The sequence below is a fragment of the Typha latifolia genome, chromosome 2 (assembly GCF_019914945.1).
Source record: "Typha latifolia isolate L0001 chromosome 2, TyphaL0001v2, whole genome shotgun sequence".
In the NCBI taxonomy this organism is placed as follows: Eukaryota; Viridiplantae; Streptophyta; class Magnoliopsida; order Poales; family Typhaceae; genus Typha; species Typha latifolia.
Genome location: NC_133087.1, coordinates 5563166 through 5582612, shown reverse-complemented (window position 1 = coordinate 5582612; position 19447 = coordinate 5563166). Strand labels below are relative to the sequence as shown.

The following is a 19447-nucleotide window of genomic DNA, read 5'->3' as shown; positions in this document are numbered from 1 at the left end:
AATGCTTTAGATGAAAGATTCGCTTTGCGCATGAATCTAATCTCTACAAGAAGAGTTAAGAAATAAACCATCTCTTCGAGCTATAGCATAATCGCCCATAATTTGACAACCCGGGACGAACGCCGTCTAGGTGTTGGAAATCAACTAAGATAGAAGAAGCTTCATTCGACATGATAGAATTTTTGTGATGAGCTTATAGATTGTATTACAAAGATTAATAGTTCTAAAGTCACCGACTATCTCAGAATTAACCTTTTTTGGTGATAAGAATGACGATCATCTTCCTAAGTCTCCAATTAAGCTTCCTCAAAGAGAAGAAACTTCGAAAGAAATAGGCAATGAGCCCATTCAGACTCAGGGCACAATCTGGGCCAATGAATGGAGAACAGTGGTGATTTTCTCATCGGAGGAGGCTCAGATAGACCAGCCACGTCCAACTCAACTCGTGGATCTTATGTAGACGCTCCTACATGAACAGAGGGAAGCTCAACGATTTTGGTGACAATAATAATACTCTTGAAGAATGCAAAGTGGGTCGGATGATTAATTTGTTCTTTTTAAATGAACAAACGAGGTGTAAGGTGAACAGATCATAGCACTAATACTTTATGATTAGGATTTAGGGTCGGAAATATGTTTTAGTTGAAATGATCTCGAAAAACATGGAGGATTATGGGCATTCCTTCTTCCACGTGAAACGAGCATGTTTCTTCTTCTCAGAACATTCCATTTTGTGGCATGTCCGTCTCTTGAATTAAATAAACAAACGAGCAATTGTATTGGAGACTACTGGTTTCAGATCTAAGGAGAAGAAGCATGACGGATGAACCTCTCCAATCTGAAAATTAGTGCAATGCACGATCTATCCATGTACACTAACAAACATTTAACTAATTGTTTTTGAAGTAGGAAATCAAGGTGGCCATGTTAAAACTTAAAGCTTTCTTTTCTTAGTTCTCTCGTCTCTCCTCTCTGTTCCTTTACCCCAAGATTAGATTTTTTTTTCCCCGAAGATTAGATTCTTGCAAACCTCCAAATTTCACCGTTTTCTTCGGTTCTTCTGCTTCTTTCGAAGTTTCAGAGACAACCCAATTCCCAAAATTTGTTCTTTTTTTGGTTAAAATCCATCTACGTAATGCCCACTTCGAGAATCCTCCTCTATCTCGCCTTCCTCGTCCTGTTTCAGTCTCTCTTCTCGTCACCTATCTCTTCTGCCATTATCGACGACGGGGATGACGATTTGGAGGGCTTAGAAGAGCTGCTAAGGATGGACGAGGAGGAGGAGAAGCGTGGGTCGGCCCAAGGCAAGCCATCTGATACTGAGGTGGTGAGCAAAGCCCAAAAGATCGTTCTTGATCTCAGGAATGACAATGCCAAGCGTGTGATTGATGAGAACGAGATGGTGATGCTTCTGGGTTACACTCCGTGGTGCGCCAGGAGTGCGGAACTAATGCCGCGGTTTGCCGAGGCGGCGACAGAGCTTAGGAAGATGGAAAGCCGTCTCGTGTTTGCGAAGCTCGATGCGGAACGTCATGCCAAGGCTGCTTCACTTCTTGGGATCAAGGGGTTTCCTACCATATTACTCTTTGTCAATGGAACTGCACAGAGATATACTGGAGGATTAACAAGGTAGCTATTTATTTCTGTGTCATTAAATAGCATTCTGTTATCATTAGGATTTGTCGAGAAGTATGGATTTCCTGAATCAGTTTCTTCTGAAAATGTATATTGGTGTGCCCTATCTTATTGGTTGTCTCAATCATTTTGTATATGTGCATCGATCTCTGCGCTTGGATTATCACGTTAATTTGCTGAATAGCATATGAATGTAAGTAAAAGGATTATAGTAAACTATGTCCCATGCTATACCAGTTGGTGCTTGGGAGATAGAAATCCATTTTGATTCGCTATCTTTCAAAGATACATATGCTGTATCACTTTTCTCTTTCAATATTATGGTGTTCATATAAATCTTTCAATTCTGTTCTGTTGACTTTTTTTATCCCTATGTCCTATCAAGTGCTCAAAGCCTCAAAGCCATTGCCATCTTTCTTCTTTTTCTTTTTCTTATTAACAGGGCAGAGATAGTTATCTGGGTAAGAAAGAAAACTGGTGCCTCAGTTATTAGACTATCTTCGAAAGATTCAGCTGAAGAGTTCCTGCATAGGCATCATTTATATACTCTTGGCCTTTTTGAAAGATATGAGGTATACAACTATTCATCAAATCAATCTGATTTATTTCAATTTGAAGGTATAAACTTTTATGTGATGTACTAAAGGTTCCAACATGCTAAGATGGCTGCGAATTCTTTCTGAATAGTTAGTTACCTGCTATTAAGTTCATGAAGTTATGGTAGCCACAAGATTTAGTTGTCAATGTCAGGCTGTGTTGCAGAAGTTGAAGATGGTCCTTGAAACCTCCTTATGAAGCTTGAAATCATACTCTTAAGCCACTGTGTCATATGTGCCCAGAGAAACTAGGGTTGCATGGAATTATGGGAAAATTAGACCAAGCATGTCGGTGTTCTTAATTGGCACCTTCTGGTGTTCTGATAATGCATGAGCAGATAAAATGTATATACATACTTCTAGACCTATCTATTTCTAGATCTCAAACTAAGAAATTCCTCTTTGTTATATTCGACTCTGTGCTTGTTCATTTGCAGGCAATTAGACACCACTACTGGGGTAGTCGTTCTGGCTCTGAAGCTATGGCATCACTCACAATGATTGATAATGAAGAAAATTAAGTGCAGAAATAAACATAGGGCATAAAAGTTATCAAGCTTGTGGTCTACATCCGAAGTGAATGTGGATTACATGTATGGCTTATTATGCACCGTAAAAGAAGAAGTTTGAGCCTGGAGCTCCATTTGCACACTTGGATAAACTTAGGGCATGGCTGAGCTCTTCCTGCATAACTGATGAGCTTAGTCTTAGCTTGTGTGAATCCATTTCTTAGAATTAAGTGATCCTTAGACTTCAACCATTAATCCTGAGATTTGCAGCTCTTTTAGTCTCGGGCATGGTCGCATAGCCTTTGTCATAACATATACTTATCTAATAAGTATCAGACACTAGCATTTCACCAAACAATATAATAATTTCGTTGCCACTTCCCTTCCATGAACCAGTCATAAACAGGAAGCAGCATGACTTTTAGTTGGATGGAAACTTCTTCTGTTGGTGTCCTCCTTTCCGTCACCAGAATCACCACCCAAACACAAAATGGCTGCTTCTCTATGAATAAGTTGGTTTGGAATCCTTTGTCCTTTATCCCTTCCCCCTTTAGATATCATTATCGCTGATTCCATTCCTCTTGTTAGGTTTATATTGTATGAAAGTTTGTATAATAAGTTTGACTCCCATAAAATTTAAGTTTATTTGAAGATATGTTGTTTAATGCTTGTATGATGTATTTTTTGTTTATCTCATTCTTATGGATTCAAGCTGTCAGAAGACTCAGAAACCCAATGCTTCTTTATTAATTTTCTTCTTGTATTGGTCTTATTTTGACATACCGTTACAAATACCTATTACACTGCCACACTGGATTATAAATTTGTTGCTGACATGTTATGTAGGTAATGGAAAGCACCCTAGTTTCAAACATCTTTGCAACTATTTGTCTGTCATTTATATGTTTTGAATTGGATTTTCAGGGACCTGAGTATGAGGAATTTGTGAAAGCAGCAGTTATGGATAACGAGATCCAGTTTGTTGAAACTAACGACAAAAGCATTGCTGTAGTGCTTTTTCCCAATATTGAAACTGAGAACAAGTTCGTAGGTCTTGTCAAAAGTGAACCGGAGAGGTTCGAAAAATTTGGTGGGTTTATTGTGCTTCCAGTTTCTTGCTTTAATGCCCTTTTCAATTCTTTGGAAATCCTGTTTGAGCAAACTTGTTCTAAGATATGCAGAAAGAGCAATGATAATCTACCAACACAGTGTATTGGATATTTTGGTAAATATTATTAGAAAAGATTGTAGGATCCATCCTCCTGACCTCAACCTCTCAACTTTGATAAACTTTCAGTGTTCACTTCTTTTATATTAGGCATTAGCATTTTTCAGGCACTTGTGGTTCATCTGTGTAGATTTTCATTTTCATTAGGGAGGTATTAGACCATTAATAATATTGGGAATTTTCAATCTCAATTACTTCTTCTTAACCACTATTTCACGTAAACTGGTTTCTTTATACTTTATAGCTTATTATTTTCTTTTCATGCTTATATGTTGACTGATGTCAAATACCTTACTCAATTGAATCTAATAGTTTACATATTTTTTGCATTTGCAGAGGGAACATTTGAAGAAGGAAAAGTTTTGCAGTTTGTGGAATATAACAAGTTCCCCTTAGTTACTGTATTGAGTGAACTAAATTCTGCCAAAGTCTATTCCAGCCCTATTAAGCTCCAGGTTCCTATTATTTATCTAATTTTTCACAGTTTTCCGCTTCTTTTATTCACTGATAAATTGGTTGATGCAAATTGTTACTTAACACTAAAAGCTTAAGCTAGAGAACGGTGATTTGTATATTCTAATTCCTAACACTCCCCTTACTTTTGGGTTTGCTAGACAGGTGCCTCACAGTCATAGGAAAATGCTGTGAAGCATTGAAATATTTATATTTTCTCCTAGATTTCCAATAGTAACTATGTGAATATATGAATAGTAAGAGAGAGAGGGAGGGGGAAAGGAGAGAGAGAGACAAAAAACTTGTTATTTTTCTTTTCATGGAGCCATGGAGGCAATGGAGTTGCTTCCACCGCAAGTAGCAGTGGACATAGCCTTTTGGCCAATACTCTTCCCTATAGAGGTCACCATGGAAGAGAGAGAGTCCAAAACAACCTCCTCTTTAGTCAAAACATTTGGTCTTCTCCATCCTATTTCTGAAAAGAATAGACTATGGCAGAAACGTCCTCTGAATAGGAATTAGGAATCCTAATAGTTTGAATGATAGGTAAAGTCTGTGTACCCAAGTAAGAAAGGCACTTTATACTTGATATGTATACTATTATACTTATCGCTAATGGGTTAGAAAACTGTCAAATTACCTACTGCCTACTGACTGACTAACCATCTAGGCGCTCAGTTGACTGCGTAGGCAGGTCCCTAGACTAGAGCTGCCCACCTGTCTGACATACATATGGGGCGCCTTAGCAGCCACCCCAACTAAGGTGGTTGGCGCCTTGACTCTCTTTCCTTAGATGAAAGGCTGAGGATGAAAGTAATGACTTTTGAAGAGCACGAAGAGTGCTAGATGCAATTAGAGAATGTACATGTGAGGAAAAGGAAGGCCATGCGAGAGGCATTAAAAGGAAGAGAATGATGACATATAGCCTGAAGGTAATGGAGGATTTGCATTTTTTTCCACTATCATTGATCTAGTGCATCTTGATAAAATTCAAGCTTATGAAATTGTCTTGGGATCGTTTTTCAGTATTTTTAACATGAAGGTTGATAGAATTCGGTTTTATGAGCTTGAACACACCCTTAGAAACATAAGCAGGGTCAACAGAATGTGTGTCTATGCTTGTAGATTTATATTGAAATTGACTTGGTCCAAATTCCTTCTAGGTTTTTATCTTTGCAGAAGTTGATGAATTTGAGGACATTCAGCTACTCCTTCAAGAGGTTGCTAGAAAATATAAAACAAAGGTATGATTTCTGATGCTAAAAAGGTCCCTTGTTGATCTTTTTACTATCTCCTACTACATTCTCTAAGTCAATATTTTGCTAATTGATGCAGATAATGTTTGTATTCGTTAATTCTGCTGAAGATAACCTTGCAAAGCCATTTCTGGCTTTATTTGGGCTTGAACCAGAAAAGCCTATTGTGAGTTCACTATATTACTGTTCTATTTTACATCTATAATTTTAGAATTTTTTTTTTTAAAATTTCTCATGGCATATGATATTTCCCTTCATTAAGGATCGCTGAATTAGTTTATCTTCATGCAGTTTTGATGTAATTAGCTACACTATTCTTGTAATCTTATGTTCTGCGTAGCTTTCTTGCTTTTATTGACATAGTTTGCTACTTTGCTGACACAACTAGGGTAGATAATGATGCTACACTTGGTGTGCAGGTTACTGCTTTTGATAATAGAGTAGTTTCCAAGCACTTGATGGAGTCAGATCTTACCCGGAGCAAATTAGAGGTACTCTTTGGCACATTTTCTTTTTCCTTATATTATTTGAAATTCTTTTAGTTGGACATAATAATTGCAGCTTCTATTAATTTACAGGAATTTTGCTTAGGACTACTGCATGGAACTCTTCCACCATATTTCAGATCAGAACCAAAACCATCTGAAGTAAGCATTTTATTAATTTCAAATCTGCAGTATATTCATAATATAGAGGACATGTCAGGGCCAGTTTGTGGGATATCCAATTTTCTTTGTCGCTGCAGCACTAATCGAAAATGAAGTAACCAGAATAGCCAGCCAGCTTATATTGTTCAGTAACACTACTGAAAAAAGTCCTCATCCCATAAGATCTTGTTTCCTTTCTTTGGCTAATTATCTGTCTCGTGCAACCATGAGTAATTGTAGTCTGTTTAATGTGATTGGTAGCATATATGGAGAATACAGTTCATTATGCAGTTATCAAAGCATAATATTTTTCTTATCTAAGATTGTTTTCTTCACCTTATCATAATGGTAGTCTCATGGTTAATTTCTGAGGATCCAAGTTAAATAAGCCTAATATTTAGTAGCAAATGTTACACAGACCATTCTGACTTTCATGTGTGCTGCTCAATTTCTTGAACCATACTGCCTTATCTAATTGTCAAGGTGTTCCATTTTGCTACAAAACACACACACACATGCACACAATTGAATTCGTGGCCATATAATAGTGAGCTGCATTAGTAACAGAAAAATATAATTCCTTTAAATATTCAGCACCTCAATTAGTTAAAATATTTTTCAGAGTAACTACTTGTTGCTTGATATTCTATATCCTCTGTTTTAAACTACCATTCCAGTTGATGGCGCCTAATCTGATGAAAAATGCAGAATGGACTTGTTGAAAAGGTTGTTGGGAGGACATTTAATGCTTCTGTCTTGGAGAGTGCTGAAAATGTTTTTCTTGAGGTAATTTGACTAATTATTTCAATTGATTGTCTTTGACGTATCTTACCTCATTTTCTGTTTGTCCTTGCTAATTTTTCTTTTAGTATGGCCATAATCAACCTTTATCTTTCATTCGAGGTGCATGCACCATGGTGCGTCGACTGTGAGGCTACAAGTAAACAGATAGAAAAGTTGGCGAACCATTTCATAGGAGTGAAGAATCTAAAATTTGCAAGAATAGATGCTTCTGTTAATGAGCACCCAAAGCTGCAGGTAAGTTATTCTATCATTATTAATGGAAAAATATCATTGCTGATATCGAAGTAGACTCATTATTGGATGTTTGATTTATGACTGGTAGACTGCCCCTGTCTTTCTTATTGATTTCCTGCATTCTTGGAAGTGTCATCTCAGTATTTTTGTTTTGTTTGGTAGCTGTTCTCCAATCAAATTGGATGCCCATACCAATGCTGCAGCTGGTCAGACACAAGAAAAACTAGGATTAAGAAACCCAAAGAGCAAGACATGAATTCATGGTCTTAAAATTATAAAGTACCGTAATGCATATAAAGCTGAAAACAGGGGAATCTTAGTTTTTCTTGTTTTTGTCTTTGCAAAATAAAAAAAATAGAAGAATGTTAGTTTTTAGTTTTTCTTTTCCCTTTTTACCTTTTCAGGAATTCCCCTTACAATTGGGCCATTTTATCCTAATCACTAGGCTATCACCTACTTTTATCTTCTCTGCGCATTGTAAACCCCGGTAATACGAATGAATAGTGTAGATCATGAGTTAAACAAGTCAAGTAAGAAATGAAAGGCAGTGTTCTGCTGTTACATTGACCAATTCTTATGTACTTCTCTACGAGCAAAGAGAATTTTGGTAATATTACATTTTAAGATGTGCATGTCATGGTCATTTTTCTTTCCTATTTATATCTACTTGGATCAACAGAGAAGAACATTATTTGACAACAAAAACAATCTTCTATGATGACTTAATTGAGTTATTTCATGTCTCTTGTAGGTAAATAATTTCCCAGCTCTCTTATTTTATACTGCTGGAGACAAATCAAACCCGGTATGTACAAGATATAAGATCCTTTTCCAATATGTTCTGTTTTGTCGGTAGTTTTAACATTAATCACACTATTATCGACTTTGCAGATCAAATTATCTAAGAAATCAAGCTTGAAAGAAATGATACACTTTGTAAAAGAAAATGTGAGACTGAAAGATGATGAAAGCCTCTCAAATGCTGACCAGAAGAAGGATGAACTATGATCGATCATTTTGGCTGATCCGAAGTGTCTTTTGTAGGTCAGAAAGAACTTTTAACATCTTTTCAGATGTTCAAGAACATACAAATTTTCGCTATAAGACCCTAGACCGATCGGAGCAAGAGTTTGGATCGGTTACAGCTTCGATCATTAGCGATCTTGAGATTTCTTGGAGACAGGGGATATTTCTGCTATTATGGGTAGGAAGAAAGAATACAACTACATAGAGGAGCTGCATGAATATAATAACAAAATAGGAAATTTTTAGCTCACACCTAGTTGGCAGAAGTTGTTTCTTTTCAAGTATCAAAACTGTCAATAGATTGTCCACCATATCAAAGTTGTTTCTTTTCAAATCATTGAACTCTGTTCAATATATTATTTTATTTATTAAATTCAGTTAGTCGAAGTTAAAATTTATGGGCAAATATAAAATTGACTTTCTAAATTATTATTTATGTTGCTTAATCCTTTTTTAGTTTAAATGGAAAGCAACCGTTTCCTTTTCTACCCGAAATTAAAAAATGAAAATATATATTTTTATAATAAAAAAAACTGTCACAATTTTGACTATTTTATCTTCAATTTTTTTAATATTTGTAATGTTTAAAGTATAAAAGTGAGAAAGTTTGAGATGGAAAAAGCATAAAATGATTTTTATAAAGAAAATTATTATTTTTTGGTACATTGTTGTAAAATAAAAAGGGCAATTTGTTCTTTTTATATTAAAATTAATATCGGTTAGACAACTACATATATATTAGAACTATATAAAGAGGGTTAAGTGATATGAAAAAAAATTCATGGAGATACTCTAAATTGTTATTAAAGATGCTATTTGATATTGTCTCATGGCTTGTGGTTTCCCTATTCATTGTATCAATTTGACCTTCAAATCCAAGTCTAGAAGAGGATTTGGACAAGGGTGCCCTCTCCTCTCGCTCCCTTATTTGTTTATCATTGGTTCTATTATTCTTTCCTTACTCTTGGAGAAAGAATCTAGCATTAAGATGATCAAAGGTGTTAGGCCAGCTAGAGATGCATTGGCATTAGCACATTTAATGTTCGCGGATGATCTTTTATTATTTGGCAAAGCTAATCTTGGGGAAGGATCCAAGTTCAAATCTGTTAGTCGACAAGTATTGTCTAAGAGTTCTGGCCAAGCTATTAATCTGTAGGAAGTCATCATCATCTATTCTTTTCAGCAAAATACAATAATAAAGTTCAAAAAAGCTTACTCTCTTTTCTTCTCAAAGTGAAGCCCCTTGCTACTAGTGATTGACAAAATCCAAATGAAGCTTTCAGGATAGAAATCCAAGCTTTTATCTCAACTGGGTCGCTTTTTATTTCTCTTGAAGTCGATTTTAAGCTCTATGTCTATCTTCTTCATGGCAAGGTCCCTCGTACTGAAGTATACCCTACCCCAATCGCTTATGTTAATAGTGGAGCTTACCGATTTTATATTTTTAACCCTATCACGTGTAGTATTCTATTCATCACCAGATATCTCTGAACTATTTTGGAGGTTTAATTTGATTTTATAGTTAAGTTAACTTAATGGTCGTGTTAAATTAAATACTATCAAATAATAGGATGTGAGTAACTACTTGTGAGCCAACTCTTTTGTACTTAGCACATATATTATTTATATGTAGACCTGATCAAACGGCACAGCTCGACTTGGCCAGGACCTGGTTTGGGCTGGCTTGGCTCGAACCCTAACTACCAATGGGCGGCGCAGGCCAGCCCTTTGCTTGCCCGGCCTGGCCCCTCCCAGAAGCCCGCTCGTTTGGCCTGCCCGTTCTGCTATAGTGAAAATTAACCGAAAATTTATACTTTGTACCTTTTTACAATTTTTTTAGCTCACCTCTCGCATCGCAGATCAGCCTATCATGTATGGTACTATCTGTTTAAATTTTTTTAATATATTATTCTTTTTAAAAGAGGGAAGAACATAAATATTTAACAAAAATGCCATCGGTAAAAAAAATTCTAAAAAGAGCTAAAAAATTCTAAAAATTAGCAAAATAGGACCTCTATTTTTTTTACCATTTTACCCTTTTAACAGAAATAAACAACTAGTTTATAGGAGCATGACCCGGCTCAGCCCGTCCAACCCAATCTCTCACGGGTTGATGAGCTACAAGCTAGATAATTCTAAGCTTGCCCGAACTTGGCCCGGCCCAACCCACTCGTGGGCAAGCTAGTGAACACAGTGGCCAACCCGATTGGCCCAGTAGGCCTAGCTCGGCTCACCCAATGATCACGTCTATTTTTATGTTCACTTTGAGAATTATATTTTTTTTCTGAAAATACAACCATTATTTTCAGAATAGCAGTTCAATATTATAATAGTCGTATTCTAGAATATAAATATTATTTGTTAATAAAATTATATCTTATGTGGCACATTAACTCTATTACTAATTTATCTTTAATATTTATCAAAGATAATTATTACACCTTATTTTTTAAAATATAAGTGAGCATATAAATAGTTATTCCTAAAATAAATGGCTCATTTTTTTACAGGAGTGTCAAAATTTGACCTGACCTAATAACCTAATAACCTGACACGATAATCCAACTTTTAAACATGTTTAGATTTAGACCAATCATAATCGGATCATAACTTGAAAATGGGTCAACCAACTCGTTTATAACCAGAATAAATTTACTTACAATCCGAATAACTTATAAAAATTTGAATAAATTATGCTATCCAATAACTCATTTATGATTCGTTTAAGTAGTTTAATAAACATGATCATATTTAGAAATTTTGAATCATTTATTAATAAACACGTCATGTTCATATTTAGAAATTCTGACCCGTTTAGTAGTAAATGTATCGTTTTCATATTTGTATATGTATTATTACGACCCGATTAAATCTCACCCAACTCTAAAGCTAATCTAATCTGGTTGCCGCCCCTAATTTTAGGAATGATAAATAAAAATACATATTCTAGTCTAGAATTGTCTTTGTTCCGAAAGTGAGGGAGACACTGTAACTGAGAAAAATCTCAGATCTTCTGAACCTAATAAAATATCTCGTACTACTGTGGCCATCCATGATGTGCGCTGGAGTGCAAGATATTGTACCACTCAATAATAACTGGCATGAAGGCTGTCTCCTTCACTTCAATAAAGAAGAAAGCTACAGATTTGTTCAGCAACAGTATAAAACAAAACCCAAAGGACAGAAGACGAAGAAGAATTCCCAGAGATATAGTTTAGAAGAGCAGGTCAGCCTCCATATGGCAATAGAAAATTGAGGTGCAAAAGGGTCTCAAAATTCCAAATGTGAGTTGCTGGAAGGAGACTTGGAGAACCAAATCACATGGTAAGTTTCTTTTTCATGTTTTTTTGACTTGAGTGCCAGACTAACAGGCCTGCCTCATTATCTTTTTCTCCACTTGTTTGGACTTTCTTCCATTACAATCAAGAATGCAGACAGTGGAGCACAAATGATTCCTCTTGTTGACCAAAAAAAGGGGCAGCTGTAAAGCAAAGAAAAAGTTTTGTTTTCATCAGAAGAACTAGAGCTTGAGGAGATCATTTATTATGCCTGCCAATAGAAATCCATCTTATTATTTAGTACAGACTCTCCTCCCAGTAGGAAGGGGGGTCCTGTGAGATTGTTCTTTTGACACCATCTCTTGTTTGCATTATGTTTCAAACTTACCCTGTCATTGAATCATCTGGACTTGATTGCTGTGGATTCACATTGAAACAGGACTCATAAGTATAATTCTTTTTTCTTCTTCAGAGTGGCAACTACTAGAGTCGATTGTTTACCATGCAAACCATGATTGATGAGCCCTCACCATCATGAAGAAATTTGTCATTCCACTCATTTCCAACTCATAGTACATGTTTTCTTTTTCAGTGGGTAGAAAGTATGAACTATATTCATTACAAAGAAGTGGAAGTTGTGTACAATGAAAAGAATCATTTTAGATGTGTAAACAATGAAAAGAATCATTTAGCTCTTAGTATTGTGGCAAACAGGACATACATAATTAAATGAGAAGAAAGGAACCATTTCAAAGTCTCCAAAACCTGGTATTTATGTCACACTTCAGGCCTTTCGAAGAAATAGTCAGCATTAATGGTTAAATAAGGTGTGACTTTACAACTGATCAAAGTGCCATAGGCTTAAGAGCCTCTACGATAACTGTAACTATCTTTCTTCATCTTCCCCATTTCCATTTCTTGAGTGTGCTGGCCCTCACTGCTTGATCCTGATGGGTTCTGACCATATTCACTAGTTGGAGCACTGTATTGACTGCTTGCATAATCCTGACTTACGAGTGCCATTTTCCGGAACTTCTTCATATCCTCATTGTACTGGCTAGAATCATAATCAGAACTGCCATACGAACCAAAAAATCGGCTGTGTCCCGGTCTCATGCCTTCATTCAGATCCTCGAGAGACACATCTCCTTCCAATGCCCGCACAACCTGATTGATTTTCAGAAAACGTGAGTGAGAAACTCAACTTAGTCTAGACATACAAGCCAGCAGGTAATCTGAAATATCTACAAGGTTCAAAGGAGAAAACTAGTGAGTTGCTTGTTGCCTACAATGCAAGTTTAGTCTTATAGATAGTAGGAACATTTCAAAAGCAATACACTATGGAGATAGATCAATAAATGCAGAAACTAGTAGCTGTGTGATCTTAAGAAATGTATCCCAATATAACTCAATGTAGTACAACCAACGCTTTATCAGACATAATGATTCCCACCAAATCAAAGTACCAAGAAGTAAGCCATGTACCAATTAACTTTGAAAAATAGTAACAAATCTTTTTATAAATAAGCTACATCTCGAACAAAGAGAAATCAACTTAGAAAAGAATCCTATATTTGACAGTAAGACTTTATTACCGGAACATAAAAAAAAGTTATGTATTGTGGTTACCTGACTCATCCGTGGCCTACGCTTTGCAGAGTGGCGCACACAAGCAGCAGCACAAGCAATCATGCGTGGCATCTCATTGGTGTTATAGTTCCTTTCCAACCGGGGATCAACTAAGGCATCATAATTGCCATCCTCAAGAGCTCGAGTAAGGAGAGGCCTTGCCTGCAGTAAAGAAAAATATTTGAATTTCCATAAAGTACCTGATTGGCAAAGTAGTGCTAAGGGAAAGAAATATAAAGAACATTTTTTAGGAGTTGTTTCTTTAAGTAGAATGACTATTGCTAAAGAGGATAAAGAGTTCAAGCTGCAGACAAAAAAAGCCTTCTCAGCCTCATTGAAAACATATTATGAGAATGATTCCTTCAAAAATAATTGATCAGGATACAAGGTTGTTAACTGAAACCTCATTCTTACTCCATCCTTAGTTAATGAAAGGACAACAGACAGTGGAAAAAAATGAAGCAAAACGCTAGCAAAGAATTACAGAAGGCACTAACCCAGTCGACCAAGCTGTCATCCATAAAAGATTGGCTTGAATCAACAGGTCGTCGTCCAGTGATTAGCTCCAGAAGCATAACTCCAAAAGAGAACACATCAGATCTATCTGTGAGCTTTCCAGAGGATGCATACTCTGGTGCCAGATACCTGAATACATATGCTACTTGTCAGATGGTAATTGAGCCTCCAGATTCCTACATAAGACTACTAAATTCTATAAGATTAACTCAACTACATAGTATCTAGTAGGTAGCTTGCACATTCTCATAACACTATATTGGCATGTAAAGTAGCAAAATTCAGCATAATTTTATTCGAGCACATGAATTATGCAATATTCAAGTAACAAATAGCACATTCACTACTCATTTACTACATCCTTGGCATTCTGGAAAATCCAAACTCCAAAAGAGATGTAATAAATCCACTCTGCAATAATGGGTAGAGAGAAGATATTGTGGGTATAAGAATTAAGAAATAGTGTGATTACCCAAATGTGCCCATCACTCTGGTGGAAACATGGGTGTTGTTATCAGAAGAAAACTTTGCTAGCCCAAAATCTGCAACCTGCAAATAAGCTCCAGTTAGCCAGCATACATCAAAAATGACTGAAACTTGTCACCAGAGTTTATGGGTCCAGCAACCTCATGGTCATTATAATCATCAATATCATGTACGGATGTTTTTAAGACATCTAGTTAACCATCCAAAGATAAGATCAACTCAGAAAATATATGAAACTTCCTTTGGTTTTGTCAACCTTGACTACCAACATTTTCAACAGTAAATCTCATAATTTAACTAAGGAAATCTAAATATTTTTATCCAATCAAAAGAAATAAAATCATAGAAATGATATACACAGATGATGAATAAACCAATTTAAGATGTGAAATATTAGAACTTTAAGAACACTAGAGCACAACCATATCTTACTGATCGGTTTGGGCCTTGTCAGACAAGGTTCATTGATAAGAAAAAATTTCAACTAAATAAAAGCTCATGTTAAATAAAGTGAAAGAGTATGACATACCTTAGCTTCAAACTTATAATCAAGAAGGATGTTAGCTGTCTTTATGTCACGATGTATAATCTTAGGATGGCCTGTTAAAGAAAATAAACTTTAGTCAGAACATATCAACCATTTTCATTTAAGTAATATAAAAATAGCTGAAGATATAACTCACAATCCTCATGAAGATACGCCAATCCCTTTGCAGCACCTAAAGCAATTCTCAATCTTGTGGGCCACTCCATAGTTGGTCGGCCTTTCCCTGAACAAAAAGGAAGAAAATTGATTGTTCATGAAAATGTTTAAAAGAAAGCTAAAGGATAACGTGAACAATAAATAGCATGCACACAGCAAGTAACTCATATTACATCCAGGTTCCCTCAATGAACTTCAAAAGTTGCTACAAATTTAAATGTGATCATATGAGACAATGATAATGTCTCTATTCATTATGAAATTTGGATTAGCTTAGTCATACACAACACCAATTCAAGGAAGGTAGAGGCATAGCACATCAATTGTTTCATAAGCTTAGTCATCTTATTTTTCTAGAGGGTGAAAATAGAAAAAAAAACAACTAGAAAATTTCAGTCAAGATGTAATGTACATGGAAAAAAACTACAATAAAGAGAATGTTATTATTAGTTTATTACCATGTAAATGGAACTCCAGTGTATTATTCGGAACAAATTCATAAACAAGCAACCTCTGCCCCCCAGAAATACAGTAGCCGACCAATGAAACCAGATGTTTGTGATGTACACGACTAATAATTTCAACCTCTGCCTGGAATTCCCGTTCACCCTGTCCACTCCCAATTTTCAATTGTTTGACTGCAATTTCTTTGCCATTTGGTAGTATCCCTTTGTGCACATATCCAAAACCACCTTGTCCAAGGAGATTGGCATCAGAGAATCCCTCAGTTGCCATCGCCAATTCGTCAAATGTGAAGGTGCTCTTTGAGAAGCCAAGGAAGGTACCAGGTGATGGTGGAGGGAGTACTTCGCCACCAGAATAATTGGAACCAGAACCAACACTACTGCTAATCATAGGTGGAGGAGGCGGAGGGGCTGCAAAATGACCAGGTGAATGTGGAGGGCGCGAAGCAAATGGAGGTGGAGGGGGAGGATGTGGAGGTATTTTGACAAAATGATCTGCAGGTGGAGGATTATTTTGCTGCCAATTCTGGTGTTGTCCACCATATGGATCATCTGGAAGCATATAACAATGGTGAACCAAATTAAAAGAAATCTTTATATAATAGGAATGCTTGTAAATAAGCAATCATTCACATGAATGCATAAACCATGTCGCGACAAGAACTTCTTGAAGAAAGCAGTATCTAAAAGCACGGATGAAACAGAATAGAATGCATAGCATAAGTGAATATTTATACCTTGTAGAACAACTCACATGAACAATATTTCTCACAGTTTAACTGTTTTCCACTTTTAGAATTACAGCTATTTAAAATCATATAATACAACACCACCACACAATATGATAGACTGGTTAGCATGCAAAACTATTGTCGATGAATTGTTCATAATGTGAAACCATGTCCAATATTATCTGAACATGATATCTGCAACTATCAGCAATTCAGTACATAAAAATATCACCACGTTAAAGTGAGATAACTACAATCCAATCAGCTAACATGTTTGGATCTGTTAGCTGAACCAAGTGCTTCCCATAAACCAAGGTAGACAAATTACTCACCATTACATTAGACATGATATAACAATAGAAACCCTGGTCCGTTACTAACCAAATGCACAGAAAACACCACCTAAATGTGTCCTCACTTCCACAAAAAGAAAATTCAAATTTTTACAGCGACATTTAAATTCAAATCCCTCCACAGAAACATGGGAATTACATATATTGGACACAGAAACTGCATCAACGCAATTTATGACAGTGAGCGATGTCGGGCAGGGGAAACAACAATCTGAACTACTAAAATATTTGGATTCATTAGTTGAACTAAGTAACCCAATTTGACGTTCACAAACTAAGATAATTAACATAAATCTAACTAAGACAAGATAGCAACCCTTTCTTAGACATAATCTAACAATAGATCCCTTGACCCACTACCATCCAAATGCAAGGGAAACACCACCTAAATTTATTTACCTGCATATCTTCCTTGCCAAAAAGAAACTTTTTCAACAGATCACTATAAAAACAAGAACTCAACAATCAAAACCACCTCTTTTCTTCAAAAAAAAAAAAAAGAAAAAAAAATTATACAACAGAAAGTAATTGAAATTCTTCCAGATCTAACATTTCCCACCAAGCAAAAAAAGATCCAAAAAAAACTTTTTTTGGTAACGGAAATTATTATTAGAGAATAGATCGTACCCTTATAAGGTGGCGGCGGCGGAGGACCACCGTACTGAAGAAAATGCGGCGATGGACGCCTCTTCTTCCTCCAGCAACAGACGCATATAAAGCTGGCGAGTAACAGAACCACCAACCCACCCACAGCCACACCCACCACGAGAGAGGTCGAGACGGAGCTACCGGACGACGGAGGAGCCGGCGGAGACGTCGTCTTCGGCGGCGACGGCGTTGTCGGCGTAGATCTACCCGACGGTGCATCTGGCGTAGGAGGAGAGATCGAAGGGGTCGCCGGCGCCGGAGGAGAAGTAGATGGGTCGACCGGCGCTGGAGGAGAAGTCGATGGGGTCGCCGGTGCCGGAGGGGAGATCGACGGAGGAGTTGGGGGAGGTGAGGACGCCGGAGGAGGAGAGGATGCCGGTGCCGGCGGTGGCGCCGAGGGAGTAGCCGGCGGTGGTGCCGAGGGAGTAGCCGGCGGCGGAGCGCTCGCCGGAGGAGGAGGAGCCGATGCTGGGGCTACTGCCGGGGGAGGTGTGGTCGCCATTGGTCTCCTTCTCTCTCAATGTCCCTCTATTGGCTCTTCGTCTTCTTCCTCTTCAGCGATAAAGGCGGCTTTTTTAGGTTTCCATTGCTTCACTCTCTCTCTACTTACCTTCCTATATTAATAATGTGAAGTGACAAAGAGTTTAAAATACGAGAAAGAAATACTCATCCACTTCGTCGGAAAGCGTGAGAAATGGAATTTTGAGATAAGAAAATTAATTCCGTGGCGTCGAAAGAGAGAGAGCCGACTTAAAGCATCGTACCCGTTGATAGTTACATCTGACGGTGACGGCTAACCAACAGCCGGCTTAACTCAGCCAAGCCGATTAGTTTAGCTCAGATGGCCTGCATTAGAGAAGACAGGGTGTGCTCTATTCTTCAAGGCAACGGATGGAACAGAATGAAGCCGATCGCCTGCAAGTCTGACTGTAGGACTCTACTACGAGCTTTGGCCGGAAGCCAACGGTATTTTGCAAATCAGCACCTATATTTTAATCTTACTGCAGAAACGACATGCTTTTTGGACACCTTTTAAAAAACCTCTTTGTGTTTCGGTTCGGTGCAGAGTTGCACATGGCAACATGAGCAGTGGGCCCGTCAATTTTCAATCGGTAATTCGCGTGATTAGCGCATTCAAACTGCCAAAATATTCTGAAAAACACCCTGTATTTTATCTTTATTATTATTCACACCTACTCTTTCGAATATATATTTATTCCACCCTTATATTTTACTTTCAATAAAGTCAAAGGCTGTTATTAGTTTCTCATTTTAAACGGATTATTATGGCATAGATATAGCACTCTGCACATAATAAAGTTTAAAACATTTTTAATAAATTTCTTAAATATATGTTTATATCTTATATTCTCTCAATAAAATGCTAGTTTTTGCCTGTTCCTTATTTTTCCTTTAAAAAATAAAAAGAAAAAGAAAAGAAAGTAATTTAGTTTCCAAAATAACTCTAATACAATATAGGACTATGTACAATATCAGATTAAGAAACAATTTATGTCGAGATTCTTTCTCATTCCAAGTAATCTGCAAATAATCCTAAACCTGAGGCGTCGATCTGTAAATAGTCCTAGTCAGGGCTTCCTCTGCACATAATCCGCTTCCAGAGATTGGTGCGGTTGGGTGGGACCCACGCGGGGTTTGCCCACGCTTTCCAGTCAATTCTCTTCATTGCTGTAAAAAGCTGGTGCGTAGGCTGGCGACCATCGCTTTCCACATCGGATGAAGCCTCGAAGCCTTAATTAAGACACCAATAATTATTAATTGATTAACTCTGATCTCAAGCTGGAGTCCAACACTAAACACGGCACGTTATTAATGCATTAATCCACCTCCGGAGGGGTTGGCTGTGATTTAAGTTTAACCATGGAGAAGAAGTTTTTGAGATCTAACTTGAGGAGCTTTTATCCAAGACGTTACGGTTTACAATTATATGGATTGCTGCAGCGCTCGTTGTTTCTATTCGAACAACGTCTCGTGAGTGTGGTCAGGTAGGTGACTGCTCGTAAGTTGTAAGGCCGCCCAAATCTTTTGGACCCTAACTCAGCCCAAGTCTCAATTTGACTTGACTTGTTCACATAACCCAAACTAGTAGCCCCCCTACACCTCACCAAATCAGCATGAGCCCGAGCTATCAATGGGCGGCATGGATCAGTCCTTTGCCTACCCAGCCCAGTCCGGCCTAAAAGCCCGTTCATTGACCCGACTTGAAAGCCCAGTCTAGAAGCCCACCCAT

The 19447-nt window shown here is 37.2% G+C and overlaps 2 protein-coding genes and 1 long non-coding RNA gene across 4 annotated transcripts; 2 read left to right on the top strand and 1 right to left on the bottom strand.

The window, feature by feature from the left end:
• Positions 1–902: 902 nt before the first annotated feature.
• Positions 903–8782, top strand: LOC140782138 (protein disulfide isomerase-like 1-5). The gene is made up of 12 exons (XM_073128552.1): positions 903–1629; positions 2078–2207; positions 3665–3830; positions 4305–4423; positions 5585–5665; positions 5757–5843; positions 6097–6168; positions 6256–6324; positions 7033–7110; positions 7228–7362; positions 8114–8167; positions 8254–8782. Exons 1-12 carry the CDS (start codon positions 1136–1138, stop codon positions 8368–8370), a joined length of 1602 nt encoding a protein of 533 aa, XP_072984653.1. The 5' UTR covers positions 903–1135; the 3' UTR covers positions 8371–8782.
• A 2787-nt stretch (positions 8783–11569) lies between these two features.
• On the top strand, positions 11570–12133 carry LOC140781773 (uncharacterized). Of its 2 annotated transcripts, none has more exons than XR_012107738.1 (2): positions 11570–11712; positions 11823–12133. It is a non-coding gene; the product is annotated as an uncharacterized lncRNA (long non-coding RNA). The 2 variants fall into 2 exon arrangements; XR_012107737.1 differs by having other exon boundaries at positions 11816–12133.
• Positions 12134–12413: 280 nt separating this feature from the next.
• On the bottom strand, positions 12414–17922 carry LOC140781772 (proline-rich receptor-like protein kinase PERK15). Its single transcript, XM_073127968.1, has 8 exons — positions 17176–17922; positions 15459–16016; positions 14981–15067; positions 14827–14897; positions 14284–14360; positions 13793–13940; positions 13296–13457; positions 12414–12833 (listed from the first exon to the last, which is right to left on the bottom strand). Exons 1-8 carry the CDS (start codon positions 17696–17698, stop codon positions 12528–12530), a joined length of 1932 nt encoding a protein of 643 aa, XP_072984069.1. The 5' UTR covers positions 17699–17922; the 3' UTR covers positions 12414–12527.
• Between the last annotated feature and the right edge of the window lie 1525 nt (positions 17923–19447).

Excerpts from the sequence above, each read along its gene's own strand:
- LOC140782138 (XM_073128552.1), top strand. The coding sequence starts at position 1,136 with ATGCCCACTTCGAGAATCCTCCTCTATCTCGCCTTCCTCGTCCTGTTT. Across the intron at positions 2,208-3,664 it reads GCCTTTTTGAAAGATATGAG|GGACCTGAGTATGAGGAATT; the intron begins GTATACAACTAT and ends TTGGATTTTCAG. Across the intron at positions 5,666-5,756 it reads CTAGAAAATATAAAACAAAG|ATAATGTTTGTATTCGTTAA; the intron begins GTATGATTTCTG and ends TAATTGATGCAG.
- LOC140781772 (XM_073127968.1), bottom strand. The coding sequence starts at position 17,698 with ATGGCGACCACACCTCCCCCGGCAGTAGCCCCAGCATCGGCTCCTCCT. Across the intron at positions 16,017-17,175 it reads GCCGCCGCCACCTTATAAGG|ATGATCCATATGGTGGACAA; the intron begins GTACGATCTATT and ends ATATGCTTCCAG. Across the intron at positions 13,941-14,283 it reads AGAGTGATGGGCACATTTGG|GTATCTGGCACCAGAGTATG; the intron begins GTAATCACACTA and ends ATATGTATTCAG.